Genomic DNA, 15286 nt, shown 5'->3' on the forward strand with positions numbered 1-15286 from the left:
CGCCACCCCCTTTTGAATGGCAAAATCAATCCTACCGAAACAAAATTATCGTTCTTCGGCGTCGAAGAGTTACTTTGCACGACCCGCTGAACTCTTTTTAAAAACGTAGCAGCATCGGGGGCAATGGACCAAAATGTGTCAAAAGCAAAAGAAATGAATGCATGTTGGTTCTCCACACACGCCTTCCCGTGCTTAGCAATTTTTAATTAACTAATGTCTTTTCAATTAACTATTTCAAAATTAAAAAAAATAATAATATGGAGTTAAAAAAAATAAGCGGGAAAAATAATCTTGAGCTCGTAGAATTTTGCCACATGTTACAACCGGTCACTTATTTATTAGGTATGGGACTCAAGTACCAACTAGAAACTACAAAGTCCTTTTGTATGTCATTTGATATTCTGGATTTTTTCTATATATGTTGTGATCTTAATACAATTTCGTTGCTCGTTGCCACATAAACCAGGGCTACAAAATGCATAGGCATATATATCACACCATTTAAGAATTGAATGGCTTAAACACTAGACAGGACCTGACCAGTAACTGGTTAGGATACAAATTAAAAACTAATGAGCCTAATCAAACATGATACAATTGGAATTGTATTACAAAATTATGAATACTTATTAACCAATTACTTAAAAAAACAATAGAAATTTACTATTTATCTCTTTTGTTAGTTTTATTGTAATTAATATTATGGGAGAAAATAAACATATATAAACCCTGAAGATAAAAGATTTTCCTGCTTAACACATAATCACATATAAGAAAGCAGGTCGAAAAGTAAAAAAAAGAAAAAAAAAACTTAATTATCAGGGAAAGTAAATTTAAAAACCACATGCAAATGTGCATAAAATAAATTTTCAAAGACATACATATGAATGTAAATAAAGTTAAAAAAAAAACACAAATAGGCACATGTAAATAAACAAAATTTATATATGTGCATGTCCATACAACTAAATATAGTATGATGTAAAAAAGCTGGACCAAGTGACCAACAAAAAAGGGCATACACGCATATGTGCATTAAAAAAAACAAACAAAATACACGTGTGCATATAATTTTGCAGAGTAAAAACTCTAATATTATAACTTGTAATCAATAATATCACAACAATTACTCAATTGGTTATGGCTTGAACTAATAATAATTAAGAACAATTACATAAAATAGGCTTGAACCATCCCCCCTCTCTACTCTTTCTGTTTGTCTTAGACCCTTAGTTGTGTTCTAGAGTTTAATAAATAAAAGAAAAGAAATGAAATAGAGAAAAGAGAGTGCTTTGATACCAAGATGGATTTTGAAATGTGTTTTTGATTATTGTTTCTCACACTACTTATAATATAAAGGTACCTAGTTTTTCACTATACAAGATTACAACTATTACATGTGAAGACTTTTAAGACTATGAAGTTATTTTAAAGTCATAAACCAGATTCTAGTTGCACATTTGAAGATCATGGATCTCATTTGTAAAATTCCACGCCAATATATGAAAGCCACATCGTATAACCAATTTTGTTTGTCATCAATTGGAGAACACTTGCTTTTTCATCTTATGTCATTTAAGCACTGCCATGATCGTTTAATATCTTTGTCATAGATCTCTATAGCCTTTATTTTATCTTTTCGTCATCATGCACTTGACACGTTATTCAATCTTATTATCTTTTAGCTCAATCCTTATTATCTAAACTTTTCTGTCCTTTGACACCCCTGTCGGTTATTCAACCCTATTTTCGTCATCTTGCGTTACCATGTTGTTGTGTCACTCTCTCGTTGTTCATTTATGACAAAGTTGCATCAAAATTAAACATCTAGCACATACTTTTAAAGAGTCTTTGACTAATAATCAAGTGCCCAAATGCATCTTTGCAATTGAAAATAAGTGTGAACCAAAATCAATGTCACTCATATATATAGTCATATCTTGTAATGGTTGCTGACTTGCTAATAGGCATATTATTAAGGTTGTTAGTTATTACATATTATACTATCATTATCACTATTACTTGATACCTATGTATTGAAAATACTTCTAAAAAACATATAATAGTTGCCCTTGTACCTTTTGTATATTATTGCGACTTATTTATCTTCCATGTCATCTAAAACTGATGAATCCGTTACATTTATTTGCCTTACTAACATTTTGTTGGACTCAGTAAGTGGATTTGTGAACTATCATTATTAGAACTATTATTTTGTGTGTGTTTTAATCAGGCTTGTAAATGAACCAAACGAACATAACAGACCATGGTCATGGTCATGGTCATGTTCGTTTACCCAGAAAATGTTTGAACATGAACAACTAAAGGAACATGGTTTTCTTGTTTGTGTTAGGTTGTTAAGAAAATGAGTGTGCTTATGTTTGTTTATATTATAAACGAACGGTTCACAAACGTAAACTACAAAAAAATGAATGAACTCAATTGAACATAGATGAACAAACATAACCAAACGAACACCAATTAAAAGTAAAGGTGAACTTCATAAGGAAACCACTCCAAATCATTGACCCGAGGTTAGAAATGCAATACTCGGTCTGAGGAGCACAAAAAGCTTGCAGCTTAGCATGCTACTGTTTAAACCAGAATCCAAAAGCAAGACCGTTAATGAGTGATGTGGTTGAGCTCTAGAATTGCTACAAACCAGCACAAGTGGTTTAAACGAAGTATCGTTATCGTCCGTTAATTGGTGTGGGCCGGGCCGTCCTTATCATCATAAGTTTGTTCAGGCTGTCAGGGTGGGTGCCAGTTGTCGGTCTGCAAACCCAAACTGTTCTCCGGCCTGGGGGCCGACTGCTTGTCGGGTAAGATGAGGAAATGTGATATATTGATGTAATATGGTAGTTTGTAAATGTTTCAACTTTCAAGTGTGTGTTAACTGATTGGTACTTGATGTTATGATGATGTAATGTAGGTCATGTTTTGAGATGTGTTGTGTGTTTCTGAATGGCTTTGAAGTTATTGTGCAAAAATGGTCTAAGTCTTTTGCATCCTTTTTATCTTGTTTTAAAGTATTGGAATTTTAAAGCATAATGAATGGTTTCAATAATGCTATTCTTGTCAAAAGTTGGCCCCTAACTATGTATCATAACGCGTTTTATATCATCAGAGTAAGGACAATTTCAATCAAAAACCAATTTTAATCATATGACTATGAGAGCCGTGTACATGTTATATGAGACGCGTTGCTAGTTTAATCATATTACAATAAAAAAAAATAGTGGTTATACCGTTATTTTAGTCCTCTATTTGTTCTTGACTTTTCAGTTGTGCTTATATCGTCCGTTCTTTTTTAATTTACTTTAGATGTCTCTACTACTAAGAAATATATATTATTTTAACTTCTAAATAAAAGTTCTAAACGTTAATAGCATATTTTAAGCTACATATCTTATCGAAGATATTTCACCCTAAGTAAATAAATGTTTTTAATATATATATATATTCCATACAAACTTGTATAATATTATGAGTATTCAATTGATGATTTCATATCAAATACACTCTTTATTAATAATACTTAATTAATTTCTTTATATAAATATTATAGATTTGAAACAGATATATTTAATATTATAATTATTTTTTAGTAGGTAATTACAGGTGTATAAAAAGATTTAAATTATGAGCACTAAGATAGTGAAAGTAGAATAACAGTATACAAACATCAAGGCAAGTGACAGAGAGGCTTGTTCTTGTTCACATCAAGATTCCTTCACTACCCCTACAACTTTACTTGACCTTTTATGCACCACATATATTCATTCCAAACTGTCTCACATTCTCTACCTCTCTTTGTGTTACATTCATCTTAATATTATTATTGCCATGATAACCAACAAACACATCACTTCCATATTCTTCTTACTTCTTTTCATCTCCAAATCAACTTCAGGCAATCAGCCCATGCCCGTGGGAATGGGAATGGGAATGAGCGAGTACAAGGTAGCAGCCGAAATGGACGGTGGTGGGCTACGGAGGAAGCTTGGTCCATTTCAGGTATGTTTGGTGTGCAAGTGCTGTGTGACGGCGTCTGATCCGACCACATGCTCGAACATGCCGTGCTGTTTCGGCATCGATTGTCAGCTTCCTAATAAGCCGTTTGGTGTTTGTGCTTTCGTACCCAAGACTTGCAACTGTACCACTTGTGGTTGAGTCAGTTTTGGATTAGAAAAATGATTAGTGTAATATTATTTTGTACATGTGAGTCACAGTCACAGATACCATATGCCCATGTTCCCTAGATTTGTATTGTAACTTAGAATAAGACCACTCGTTATCTTCGATGTATTAAAATACTTGTTTTTCTTTGTTTTTTTTCAGAGAATATATGTGTATATTGTATTGGGCGACTACTCTCTTTGTTGTTTTATTTTGATATGTGTGTTATTTCATATTCTTTAAAAGATCGATGTAATATATTCAAAAAGCATACGTATTTGATTCTTGCTATCTTAATTTAAAATTGCGTATGTAACTACGTGTCGTAAAGGACACATAGCTTTATATGCTTTGGGGCATAAACGGCCCAAATCAAATGAATGGTCTCCGGACAAATAGAGCAGACCCACTTAAGTGGTGTAAGACGTGGTCTAGGCCTAAGGTCTTCCATCAACAACATGGCTCAACGGTTATACCATAAATACTAGGAACGTTACGTTGTTAACAGAAAAAAGGGTTCGGCTGTCTTACTTGACACATGCTTATCATTTTTAAACGAATACTTATTTTTATTTCACTCCAGGGCTTGATCATAGGAAGAAATTCACCCTCCCGTGATGAGGCAAACGTAGTAACATTGTTCTGGTTTTACAAAAAACCATCGTTGTCTGGCTAGCTCGAGTGCTCTACCCAGTATTCATGGGTCAACAATCCGAAACCTTGACATGACGGGGTTTGCTTAAACAACATTGAATCCTTAGTGACCATTTCAAAGTCACTACCATCAATTAGTAAGCATTAAAAACAAATTTCTCTATATGAAACTTAAAAGTTTATGTTTTGATTTGTTGTCCTAGAATCACACGTGTATTTAATTAGATTATATGGTCAATAATGATAAGGGTGACCATTCCAATAAATATTGTTAGTTTTATAATTTGGAAGTATGATTAAGTTAGAAATTAACAATATTTCTAAAAAGTATATGTATAATTTACAAAATATATGTATAATTTTAATTATTTTGAGTTAATAAAACAGCTGTCCTTATAGTAAATAGAAGTTTGAAATAGGCTGTGATACAAACAAGTAAATAACTTAATACAAATTACAAAGTAAATTCGAATATCCTCAAAAGGCTCAAAGTTTCTCAACTCCTTACGGGCCCGACACCTCAGCGGGTAATCGGGTATACATAGAGGTGCACAAAAAACCCGTACCCGGAACCGGACCCGAAAAAATACCCGGAACCGGTTTTTTTAATACCCGGGTATTCTATACCCGAAACCGGAACCGACCCTACCCGTAGGGTATGGATAGGGTATGCATTTTGAGGTCAATACCCGTACCCGGAACCGTACCCGATTTATACCCGTAAATATCCGGACCCGATCATACCCTATACCCGATACCCGGTTATACCCGATACCCAATACCAATTTTCTAATACCCGAAATAATACATGAGTTTTTATAGTATATTTTTATGTTTACTTCACAACTTTTATGTTTAACTTTTTGTAAAATGCATATTACTAGGTAAATAATTTGTAATTAAGTGGATTTATGGTTTTTGTAATATAGTTTAATTATTTTTATAAATTACAAAGCAAATTTAAATTTTAAACAAATTAAAAAATGTATAAAAAAATTACAAATTCAAAACCGGGTATTAATACCCGGTCGTACCCGGTTCCAATACCCGAACCCGATCATACCCTACCCGGGTACATAGGGTTGAGTCTTTCTCCTCAATACCCTACCCGAACCCTCTCAATACCCGATCATACCCGAAACCGGTTCATACCCGAACTCGGGTATTAGAAAAAACCCGATTTGTGCACCTCTAGGTATACATACACGGGCTCAATTCTTTTGCAACTGACAGCCCAATCTAGTACTCTATTCTTAGTGGCCCAACTGACAGCCCAATGTACCACATATCTCATCACACCATTAACTTATAAGAGGGTTAATTATAGAATCACAATTGGAATATTAATCCAATGCCTATGTGGTTTTCAAAGGCCTCAAGTATTTGGGGTTTCTTATTGAATGTTATCATGTGTGTATACTATGTATATGCATATACATGCATATATACACATATATTTGTTTCTGTACATGTATATTTATATAATTTGTTTGCTTGGTTAATTCACATGTTTGACCCGTTAATTCGTTATAGATAAAACATAACTTGAAACAACGAATTCACAACTAAATGTGTAGATAGTGGTCTACAAATAAAATTAACCAAAACTTAAAAAATGTCCATCATGTGTCTCCTATATGGAATATACACTTGCAATAATCTAACAAGGCATAACTTATAGCCGCTCATACAAAATCGTCAAATCTACTAGTTAAACAAAATTATACTTACGTGTAGCTGATTCAATAGTGTTGCAAAGCAGCATTGCAACCGTCATGGGCCCCACCCCTCCTGGAACAGGGGTGATCAAAGAAGCTACTCTTGATGCTTCCTCATAGCACACATCTCCTATCAGCAGATACCCTTGCTCACAACTCGGGTCCTGCACACCATATAAGTTTACACTTATTTCAAAGTCGACATTTGGATTTCAACTAGCATTGACCCTAGCTATACAACTGACCCATAAAGTTTGAGTACCTCGATTGGATAAGTTCCAACATCGACCACCACGGCGCCAGGCTTCACCCAGCTTCCCCGAACCATATTCGGGACTCCTACCCCACTTATTAATATATCAGCTTCACGTGTGATTTCTTCAGGGTTTGGTGTTAATGCAGTTACAATGGTTACCGTTGCATGATGCCTCTGGACCACAATTACATATTAATAACAGATGTGGTGTGTGTGTGTCTACACACACACACACACACACACACTCTTGAGGGTTCTATGAAAAACACTATATTGCGAGAAGTGAGAACAATCAGAACATGCGAATCATTCATTTTTCCTAGTTTAAAAGTTTGAAAATAAAAGAAAATGGTACAAATGTAACGTTTATTATTTCTAACAACCTCTCCTAAAATTCTAAAAATAAATAAATTAGTTTTATTGTTCGTCAAAAACATACGAGGAAACTAGTTACATGGTTTTTTATGTACAAAACCTAGACAGGTGTATAAGAACTTAAGTGCAAAATTCAAAAATTATGATCCATTTGATTGAAAATTAAATGGTGTAGATTTGTTCTACCAGTTCTTGCACATAGTGTTTGGATATAAGGATGTATACAAGCCAAGCCGCTCGTGCACTACTAGAGATCGGCTCGCTAAAAGCTCGAATCTACTCGAGCTTAAACGAGCTCGAGCCTGAAAAATAAGTGTGTTTATTAAACAGACCAAGCCCAAGCTTCACTTACAAAATATCAAGTTGGCTCGCAAGTCTAAACAAGTCTATGAGTTATATAATTTGTGTTTAACATATGATATATATACTTTTATAATAATTATTATTATACATAAAATTATGATAAGAATATATCAAACATATATATGATGTTATGTATATAAAGTACAATTAAAACATATATATAGAATATATATAAATTTATATAAATTAATTAATATATAATAAAAAAACCCAGCTCAAGTCCAATAACTATTCACAAACCAAGCTTGAGCCTAGACAAACTTGGGCTTGGCTCGGCTCGGCTCGGCTCGTTTACAACCCAACTCTGAAATGAGAGGGAGATTGGCACCTGTAACAGCAAGGACGCGGGTAAACCAACAATATTGCTTCTTCCAATAACAACCACATTCTTACCCATAATCTCCACACCGTATCTCATCAACAGCTCCACACAACCTTTTGGCGTGCACGGGATGAATAACGGTTCCCGCCCCCTCATAGCTAGATTCCCCATATTCATTGGATGAAAACCATCCACATCTTTTTCCAATTTCAACACACCCACAATCTTCTCTTCATTCAAATGCTGTTTCGATTTTCATTCATTTCATCAATGATAACTGAAAAGACCATTCTACCCTTCTAACATAAATTCAAACTATAATAAAAAGTACCTGAGGAAGAGGAAGCTGCACAAGGATACCGTGAAAAGATGGGTCCGCATTAAATTTCATTATGGCATCACAAACTTCATGTTCGGTGCAAGTGTCCGGGAATTCGGTTAGTTTGAAGTTGATTCCGGCTTCTTCGCATGCGTTTATCTTGTTACGCACGTATGTTTGGGAATCCTTTCTGTCGCCTACTAGGATTACACCGAGTCCTGGAACTTTGCCGATTGTTTTCCTCATTCTTGTTACTTCAGTGGCTACTTTTGATATGATTTCCTCGGCGATTTGTTTTCCGTTGATAACTCTAGCAGTATGATCACTAGCTGTATCAAAATATCAGTAGTTAAGTTTAAATTCTTTCATTAACTTTTTCTTTTTTTAAATTTTGACTATATACTTGTCGTATTGAAAGTTGGAACTTGGAATTATTGCTGTCATGTAAAAAAGTGACTCTTAAAAGCATTTGAAGGATGGAATAATTCATTAGTTCATTACAAACATAATTTTCATTTTAAGTAATACAAACAATCAATTTAAAAAATATAAAAAGGGTATGAACAAGCTCTATCTAGGTAGTCAAACCAAAAGGCACACTCAAGGCCCAAAAGGATCACTTGTACTGTAGGCACAATGAGCAAAAAAAAGAAGAAAAAAAACGCTCCCAAAACCAAAAGCGCGATAATAAAAAGAACAAAATATAGATAATTGGCACAAGAAACTAAAATTTCAATACTTCTACAAATATGAAACAAAATCTAATACAAATTCCTTCTAAATGAAAACCTGAAAGTATAAAAGATTGGCAATGGAGAAGCTTCCAATCAAGATGCTCACAAAAACATGTAAAAAACAAAACTTTAATTGATTAACAACTCAAAGGCAATATCGTGCATCAATAGTGTTGTACAACTCGCTAGGTGCAACTCGGACAGTGGGAGTGGGGTAGGGATTAGCGATTAATCAGGTTGGAATTTATACGTAATTTTATGAATATAAGCACATATACCAAATTGTATATATAAAATTTCCAATTATGACCAAATAGCGATGCTTAAGCGCGATTTTTACAACAATACACAATGTAAAATATAAACCTAACATGGAACAATGAGGCAAGATTAAAACACTATTAACAAAATTTAACAGCTAGAACAAAGTGTTTTAACTATTTACCGAGTTTGTAAGCAGATGATTTGCTATAACCAGTGGAGCTAGTAGTCCATACATCAGGGAAGTCAAGCGAAACAAGAGAAGGCGACTTCAATATCCGGTTATGATTATTATCATAACAGGCTGCAAAGGTATTAATAGTCCTTGATAAAGATAACAACAATAATAAGCCATTATTTCTCCTACACCCAGAAACCACAATACTTTGCACTTTACTCTTTAATAATCCCATTGTTTTACTACTTACTTCCTTTCATGACACGTCATCATCTTCTGTCTGTGATATTGTGAAACCCTCATTAATATCCATAGTTAATCAAAACAACAACAACATAATAATATTAATACTAATGCAATGTTCCCGAATTATAATAAATAAATAAAATCAATTACAGAAGATTATATATGAACTTACTCAAGTATCCAGACTAACTCAACTGCTGAGTATTGGAGGATTGAGTTCGGCGGCCGTAGGGCGTACTTTGAGTGAGGGTAGTCCAAGGTTCAAACTCGACAACAGTAGTAGTCAAGGGACCAATTTTGTAAATAGTGTCCTTAAGTACAACTACTCCCTAACTGAGTCGTCAAAGTCAACTACTCTTAACCTCGATACTGTTGATATATCAGTGATATATCGGTTTAGAATATCGGTACCGATAATATCAATAATATTGACCGATATTGGACTAATATTTGAGCGATATATCACCGGTATTCCCGATATCATGTTTTAAGTCTTAATTATCAACTTTTAGGGTTAAAATGTTAGTGTTTTAAGTTTTAATCAATTCTTACTTGTTACGATTCTTAGTGTTTTGCAATTTGCAAAAGGTTAATGGTTAATGGTAGGAAACTATACTGAATTATTAGTGTTAAATTGTTATATATGTGAATTTTACATGATATTAAAATTACCGATATTCGATATTTTTCCGCATTAACTGCTTAGCTCTTGAGTAATGTTACGATCTAAACAACATACAATGATTGGTCATTTTTTACATGTGAGAGAAATAAGATATATTTTTATTTTACATTCATTGAATCTTGATTGGTTAAAATGATTAGTGCATCTTGAGAATAGGCCAAGAGTCAAATTAATTAGCAATGCACAAGTATGCTTCTAAACTAATGGAACAATCCGTCAAACATTACTATAGTGTTATTCTAACGTACAAGTTTATAACAAACAATGTGACATACACATACAAAGGTGCATAAAAACCTTTAAAACAACGTGCCAATCATTTCAAGTTATTGCATAGTTGTAGTCGATTTGGTGCACTAGTTTATAGCGTAGTGTCATAGATATGTAGCAAAAAAAAGTGTCAACCATTGCGAAGTTACTGCAACATGTACAATTGTTTGTCATATGATTATATGCACAAGTATTTTAAAACTAATGGCACAACTGCAATAGCCAAACTTTACAAAACTTCATAACAAATAAGACCATCACCTCTTTAAGAGATTGAAGATCGAACATGATTAAACATTGAGAAATACACTTATTCTAGTAGTGTCATATTGAAGCAAGATAAACACGAGACTTGGTGTCACAAACAAAGATTTTGGGTGACCATAAAGAAGATAAAACATAAGGTAATCTATAATGATTACAGTGAGGTAGAGAAGTACACCGGAATTAGAGTACTTTGGTCTTAAAGATGCTAAGTATATCTATGAGAAACCATCAAACTTCCTAAGAAACAATCACCACGTATAGTTGAAGTTAAAAGATGCCTAATGTTTTTTACGCCATAACACAAGTTATTGTGTTAACTAACACCTCATAATGCCTCAGTGTGGTGTTGCCGGCATTAATTGGGTACGCCACCTCAGCTTTAACGTCTTTTTTGCAGCTCCGCAACAACCAACCTAATTGAAATTGAAATGTAAAACTACAAAATTTAAGAATTAATTATAAGTATATAACAGATGTCATTGCTAAAACCAAACTCTTTTTTGCACGTTTTTTTCTTATCAGATGGAATAGTCGATTCTTGTTTTGTTATTATACATTATACATAATATAAAAAAAGCTTTGTTACATTTTTTTAGCAATAGCAAACTAATTTAAGATTACTATTTTGTTCTAATGTGATTGATGCCGATTAAATTTACGTCAATTCGTCGTGACAACATGTAATTTTTGTTTTTGTTTTTGTTGGTTTGTCATGAATTTTGTTTTTCTTTTCTTTTTATTTTTTTTGGTTTTATATAGGTTATTCTTCTAAAATATATTAACTTGTTAATAGTCGATACTTGGTTTGCCATTAATTCTTTTCGGTTTAGTTTTGGTATCGTAACTTGATTCATATCGAATTTGTGTCGATACGTCGCACGACCCACTTGCTTATTTTATTTTATTTGAACGGCCAACAAACCCTCCAAATGGACTACTGGCCAAATTCACCACATCGGGATACATTCACTTTTCACTATGGGGAAAACCCTCACCTAAGGTTAACACACGTTAACACTCGTCTGAATGCACGACAAGTTGGTGAAATAAAACTCGTACAGTAAATGATCCAGCTATTGAACGCCAGATACTTGATTAGTCTCTCATCATCACCTGGTGCAACCAAAACTAAATGTTGGGGGCATGAATCGAACCTGAGTCACATGGAACACAAAATATTTTCCTAACCACTCAACCACCAGCTCACTGACACTTTTTTATTTAAATATGTTAATTCTTTGTATTTAGACGTTAAGGAATTTAATTTTTGGTTTAGTTCCGGTGCCGTAACCCGACAACGATCGAATTTATGTCGACTTGCAGCCACATCACCCGAGTTTAACTATATATGTAACATCACGAAAATATCGGGTCAAAAATATCAAATTTCAAAAAGTCCAAGGATCAAAAATGAAAAATTCTGAATTCGCGGCCGATCGCGATACGCGACGTACTTGGGCGCAACACCATCACGTATCGCGATAGTGATGTCTGAAAACCAGACACGTGTCATGCCACGTGTCAACGCGTGGCACACCAGCTAACGTGTGTCACCACGTGGCATAAACCCACGACGCTGTGACATGTGTCAGGAACGTGGCATAAAGCTCGCCACGTGTCGCCACGTGGCACCGCGTCCGCCATGTGGCAAACCTGCAAGTGACTCACAATAGCCACGTCGCGATACGTGACGGCTATGTCTAGGCCCGTCGCGTACCGCTACGGGTCTCCTGGCCAGCATATAAATAGAGGACTCCAACCTCATTTTTCACACACCATTTTCACACACACTTTCTCTCTCTAACATCTCTCTAAAAATACCTCGATAAACGTGTACCGACCACCTCGTTTTCCATGACCATAAAACCACGACATCTTACCTCGTAATCCGTACCAATAAACCAATGATACCCTGACATGCCAACATTCCGCCTCGAAACATGTCCCGAACTAAGACGACCTGATGTTCCGCCTTGAAGTGCGTGCCAACCCGAGACGACCCGACGACCCGCCCCGAAATGCGTGCCGACGAGATTTGAAGACCTGTGTGCCTCGATTTGCGCGCCAAGAGGTGTTGATCAAGATTCTCGATATACGTGCAAGCGTCGAAGTGCTGCCCGTGAGTTTAGAAAATAATAAGCCGAATAAGGTATGCATAATGCCCGAATTAAATATTAATAAAATAATAAAGGCTTAGACCCTAGTCAAGGGTGTAGTCTATACCTCGAAAATATACAAAAGATAATAAAGGAAATGAATTATATAAAGAGAAAGATATAAATATAACTATTATTATTTAAATAAATTTTAAATAATAATAAAAGGGGAAAGAATAAATAAACAATAAAATAATCTTTATTAATAAATAAAGATAAAAGTATTAATTAAAGATACTTTAAATAACAATAAGTAAATGAAAATATACATATTGTTTATATTATTAATATAAACTAAATAATGTATATATATAAGTATACGTTGTTGGAAAACGTGGAATTTAGAAAAGAAAAACATGTCGGACTATAGGTCCGAATATGAAAATAAGAGATATATGATTTGGATTATAGGTTCAAACATACTATAAAAGAAAAGGAAAAGATGAAAGTAGAAAAGAGTTATAATTGATAATATTATTTAAGTTATTATTCTTAAATGATAAGAAAATAAAAAGATACGTTTCTTAATAAAAAAGAAATGTAGAAAAATACAACAAGTTAAACTAGAAGTTTATCTTGTGAAAGAAAAGAAAAGTAGATAAGTTAAAAGAAAGAATTTTAACTTGAAAAAAAAAGAAATAAATGATATTTTAAACTAAAAGTTTAAAATAAAGAAAAGATGTTTAGAACTAAAGGTTCATAAGAAAATTTAAAATCGAGGAAAAGATTTTACAAAAGAGACTAGAAGTCTTAAGTCGGATTGTATATCCGACTAACAAAAAGTTATACTCGTACTATAGGTGCGAGATAACAAAGAAGAGGGAAAGACCCTCGGACAGTGTATTGAAGCTGATCCAAAAGAGAAGGCTATACTCGTACTATATGTGCGAGATAGCAAGGGAAAGACCCTCGGACAGTGTTGAAGCCGATCCCAAAGCGAAAAGGTGAATACGCCCCCAAACTTTTAAACTTGTTTTCAAACGAGTCAAACATGATTATATGAAAATGATTTACAAGGGACTACGTGTTCCTAAAACCATTATAAATGAGAGTATAAACCTAGCCCTCAGGCCGTGGTATACGTGTGTCTGGATCCTTACATATGTGGTAGTATGCGATGGGCACATCACACCACCTTGATAGTATGACGCTTTCCCGCGGGAAGTACGATCATTGTGATACTTACGGGTACTTAACTAAGTCGAACGTTGTTGTGTTTGCTGAGGTGACCTAGAGTAGAGACTTGAATTTATAAATGTGTTGTTTTAACTTTGTTATTCCTAAGACCACGATGGGCCGAGACAGGCGTAGTCTCGAGGGTTAATAAAGTAAAAGAAAAATATTTTAGCGTCAGCGTATTCACCAGCACATCGCTGACGTATTTTCTAACATTTTAGGTGATTAAAGTATCAAGAATCGGAGCCATTCATGGAGTGAATGTTCGCAAGATAGAGATGGCTCACAGTTTCAAATAAATTAAACATTGAAAGAAATATTTAAATGAGTTTTATAAAAATCTAAACAAAGTTTATAAATCAACCATGTGGATATATATTATCCATGAAGTTTTCTAATAAATCAAAACATTTCATTAAGATGTACAAATTAACTAATGTTTATATATATATATATATATATATTATATTTTGTTATAAATAAAAAGTTTATAAATAAATTAATATTTAAAATTATATTTTTAAAGGACTTCCGCTAAACTCATATACATTTACAAAACAGGTACCAACTGTTGGTCACACGCCTAGGCCGTAAGTTGGGGTGTGACAATATATATATATATATATATATATATATATATATATATATATATATATATATATGTATATATATATATATGATCAAAATCATGAGAGAACTTTTTTGAAATTGAGAACTATGAGAACCATTTTGGACCGTAAAAAACCCAAAAATAAACAAAATCATAAAATAAAAAAAAACACAAAAATGAAAAAAGTAAAAAACCAAAATTCTTATTTTAACATCCCGGTTTCATTAAAAAAAACTCGGTTTAGCTAAATTATATACACATATGTATAATATATACATATATGTACATTTACATGTTTTTTATACACATATGTATAATTTAAAATAAATGATATTGTACATATGTATATATTACGTAACTAAAGATTAAATAAAATTATACATATGTTTATAATACAACGTTTTTTTTACTGAAACCGGAATGAAATATAAGAATTTTGGTTTTTTTACTTTTTTAAAATTTTTGTTATTTTTTGTTTTATGATTTTTCTAAATATTTTTTAAAAGTGTTTTTAGTG

General features: G+C 33.4%; 2 protein-coding genes across 2 annotated transcripts; one reads left to right on the top strand and one right to left on the bottom strand.

Moving 5' to 3' along the window:
- The first annotated feature begins 3634 nt into the window (after positions 1 to 3634).
- LOC143600182 (uncharacterized) lies at positions 3635 to 4368 on the top strand. The gene has a single exon (XM_077077943.1). It carries the CDS (start codon positions 3847 to 3849, stop codon positions 4171 to 4173), a length of 327 nt encoding a protein of 108 aa, XP_076934058.1. The 5' UTR covers positions 3635 to 3846; the 3' UTR covers positions 4174 to 4368.
- Positions 4369 to 6069: 1701 nt separating this feature from the next.
- On the bottom strand, positions 6070 to 9674 carry LOC143600183 (bifunctional protein FolD 1, mitochondrial-like). Its single transcript, XM_077077944.1, has 5 exons — positions 9366 to 9674; positions 8199 to 8515; positions 7874 to 8110; positions 6814 to 6981; positions 6070 to 6715 (listed from the first exon to the last, which is right to left on the bottom strand). Exons 1-5 carry the CDS (start codon positions 9592 to 9594, stop codon positions 6545 to 6547), a joined length of 1122 nt encoding a protein of 373 aa, XP_076934059.1. The 5' UTR covers positions 9595 to 9674; the 3' UTR covers positions 6070 to 6544.
- Between the last annotated feature and the right edge of the window lie 5612 nt (positions 9675 to 15286).

This window comes from Bidens hawaiensis, unplaced genomic scaffold, assembly GCF_021521415.1.
Source record: "Bidens hawaiensis isolate Kalapana, Puna unplaced genomic scaffold, B.hawaiensis_p1.1 tig00053657_1, whole genome shotgun sequence".
Lineage (NCBI taxonomy): Eukaryota > Viridiplantae > Streptophyta > Magnoliopsida > Asterales > Asteraceae > Bidens > Bidens hawaiensis.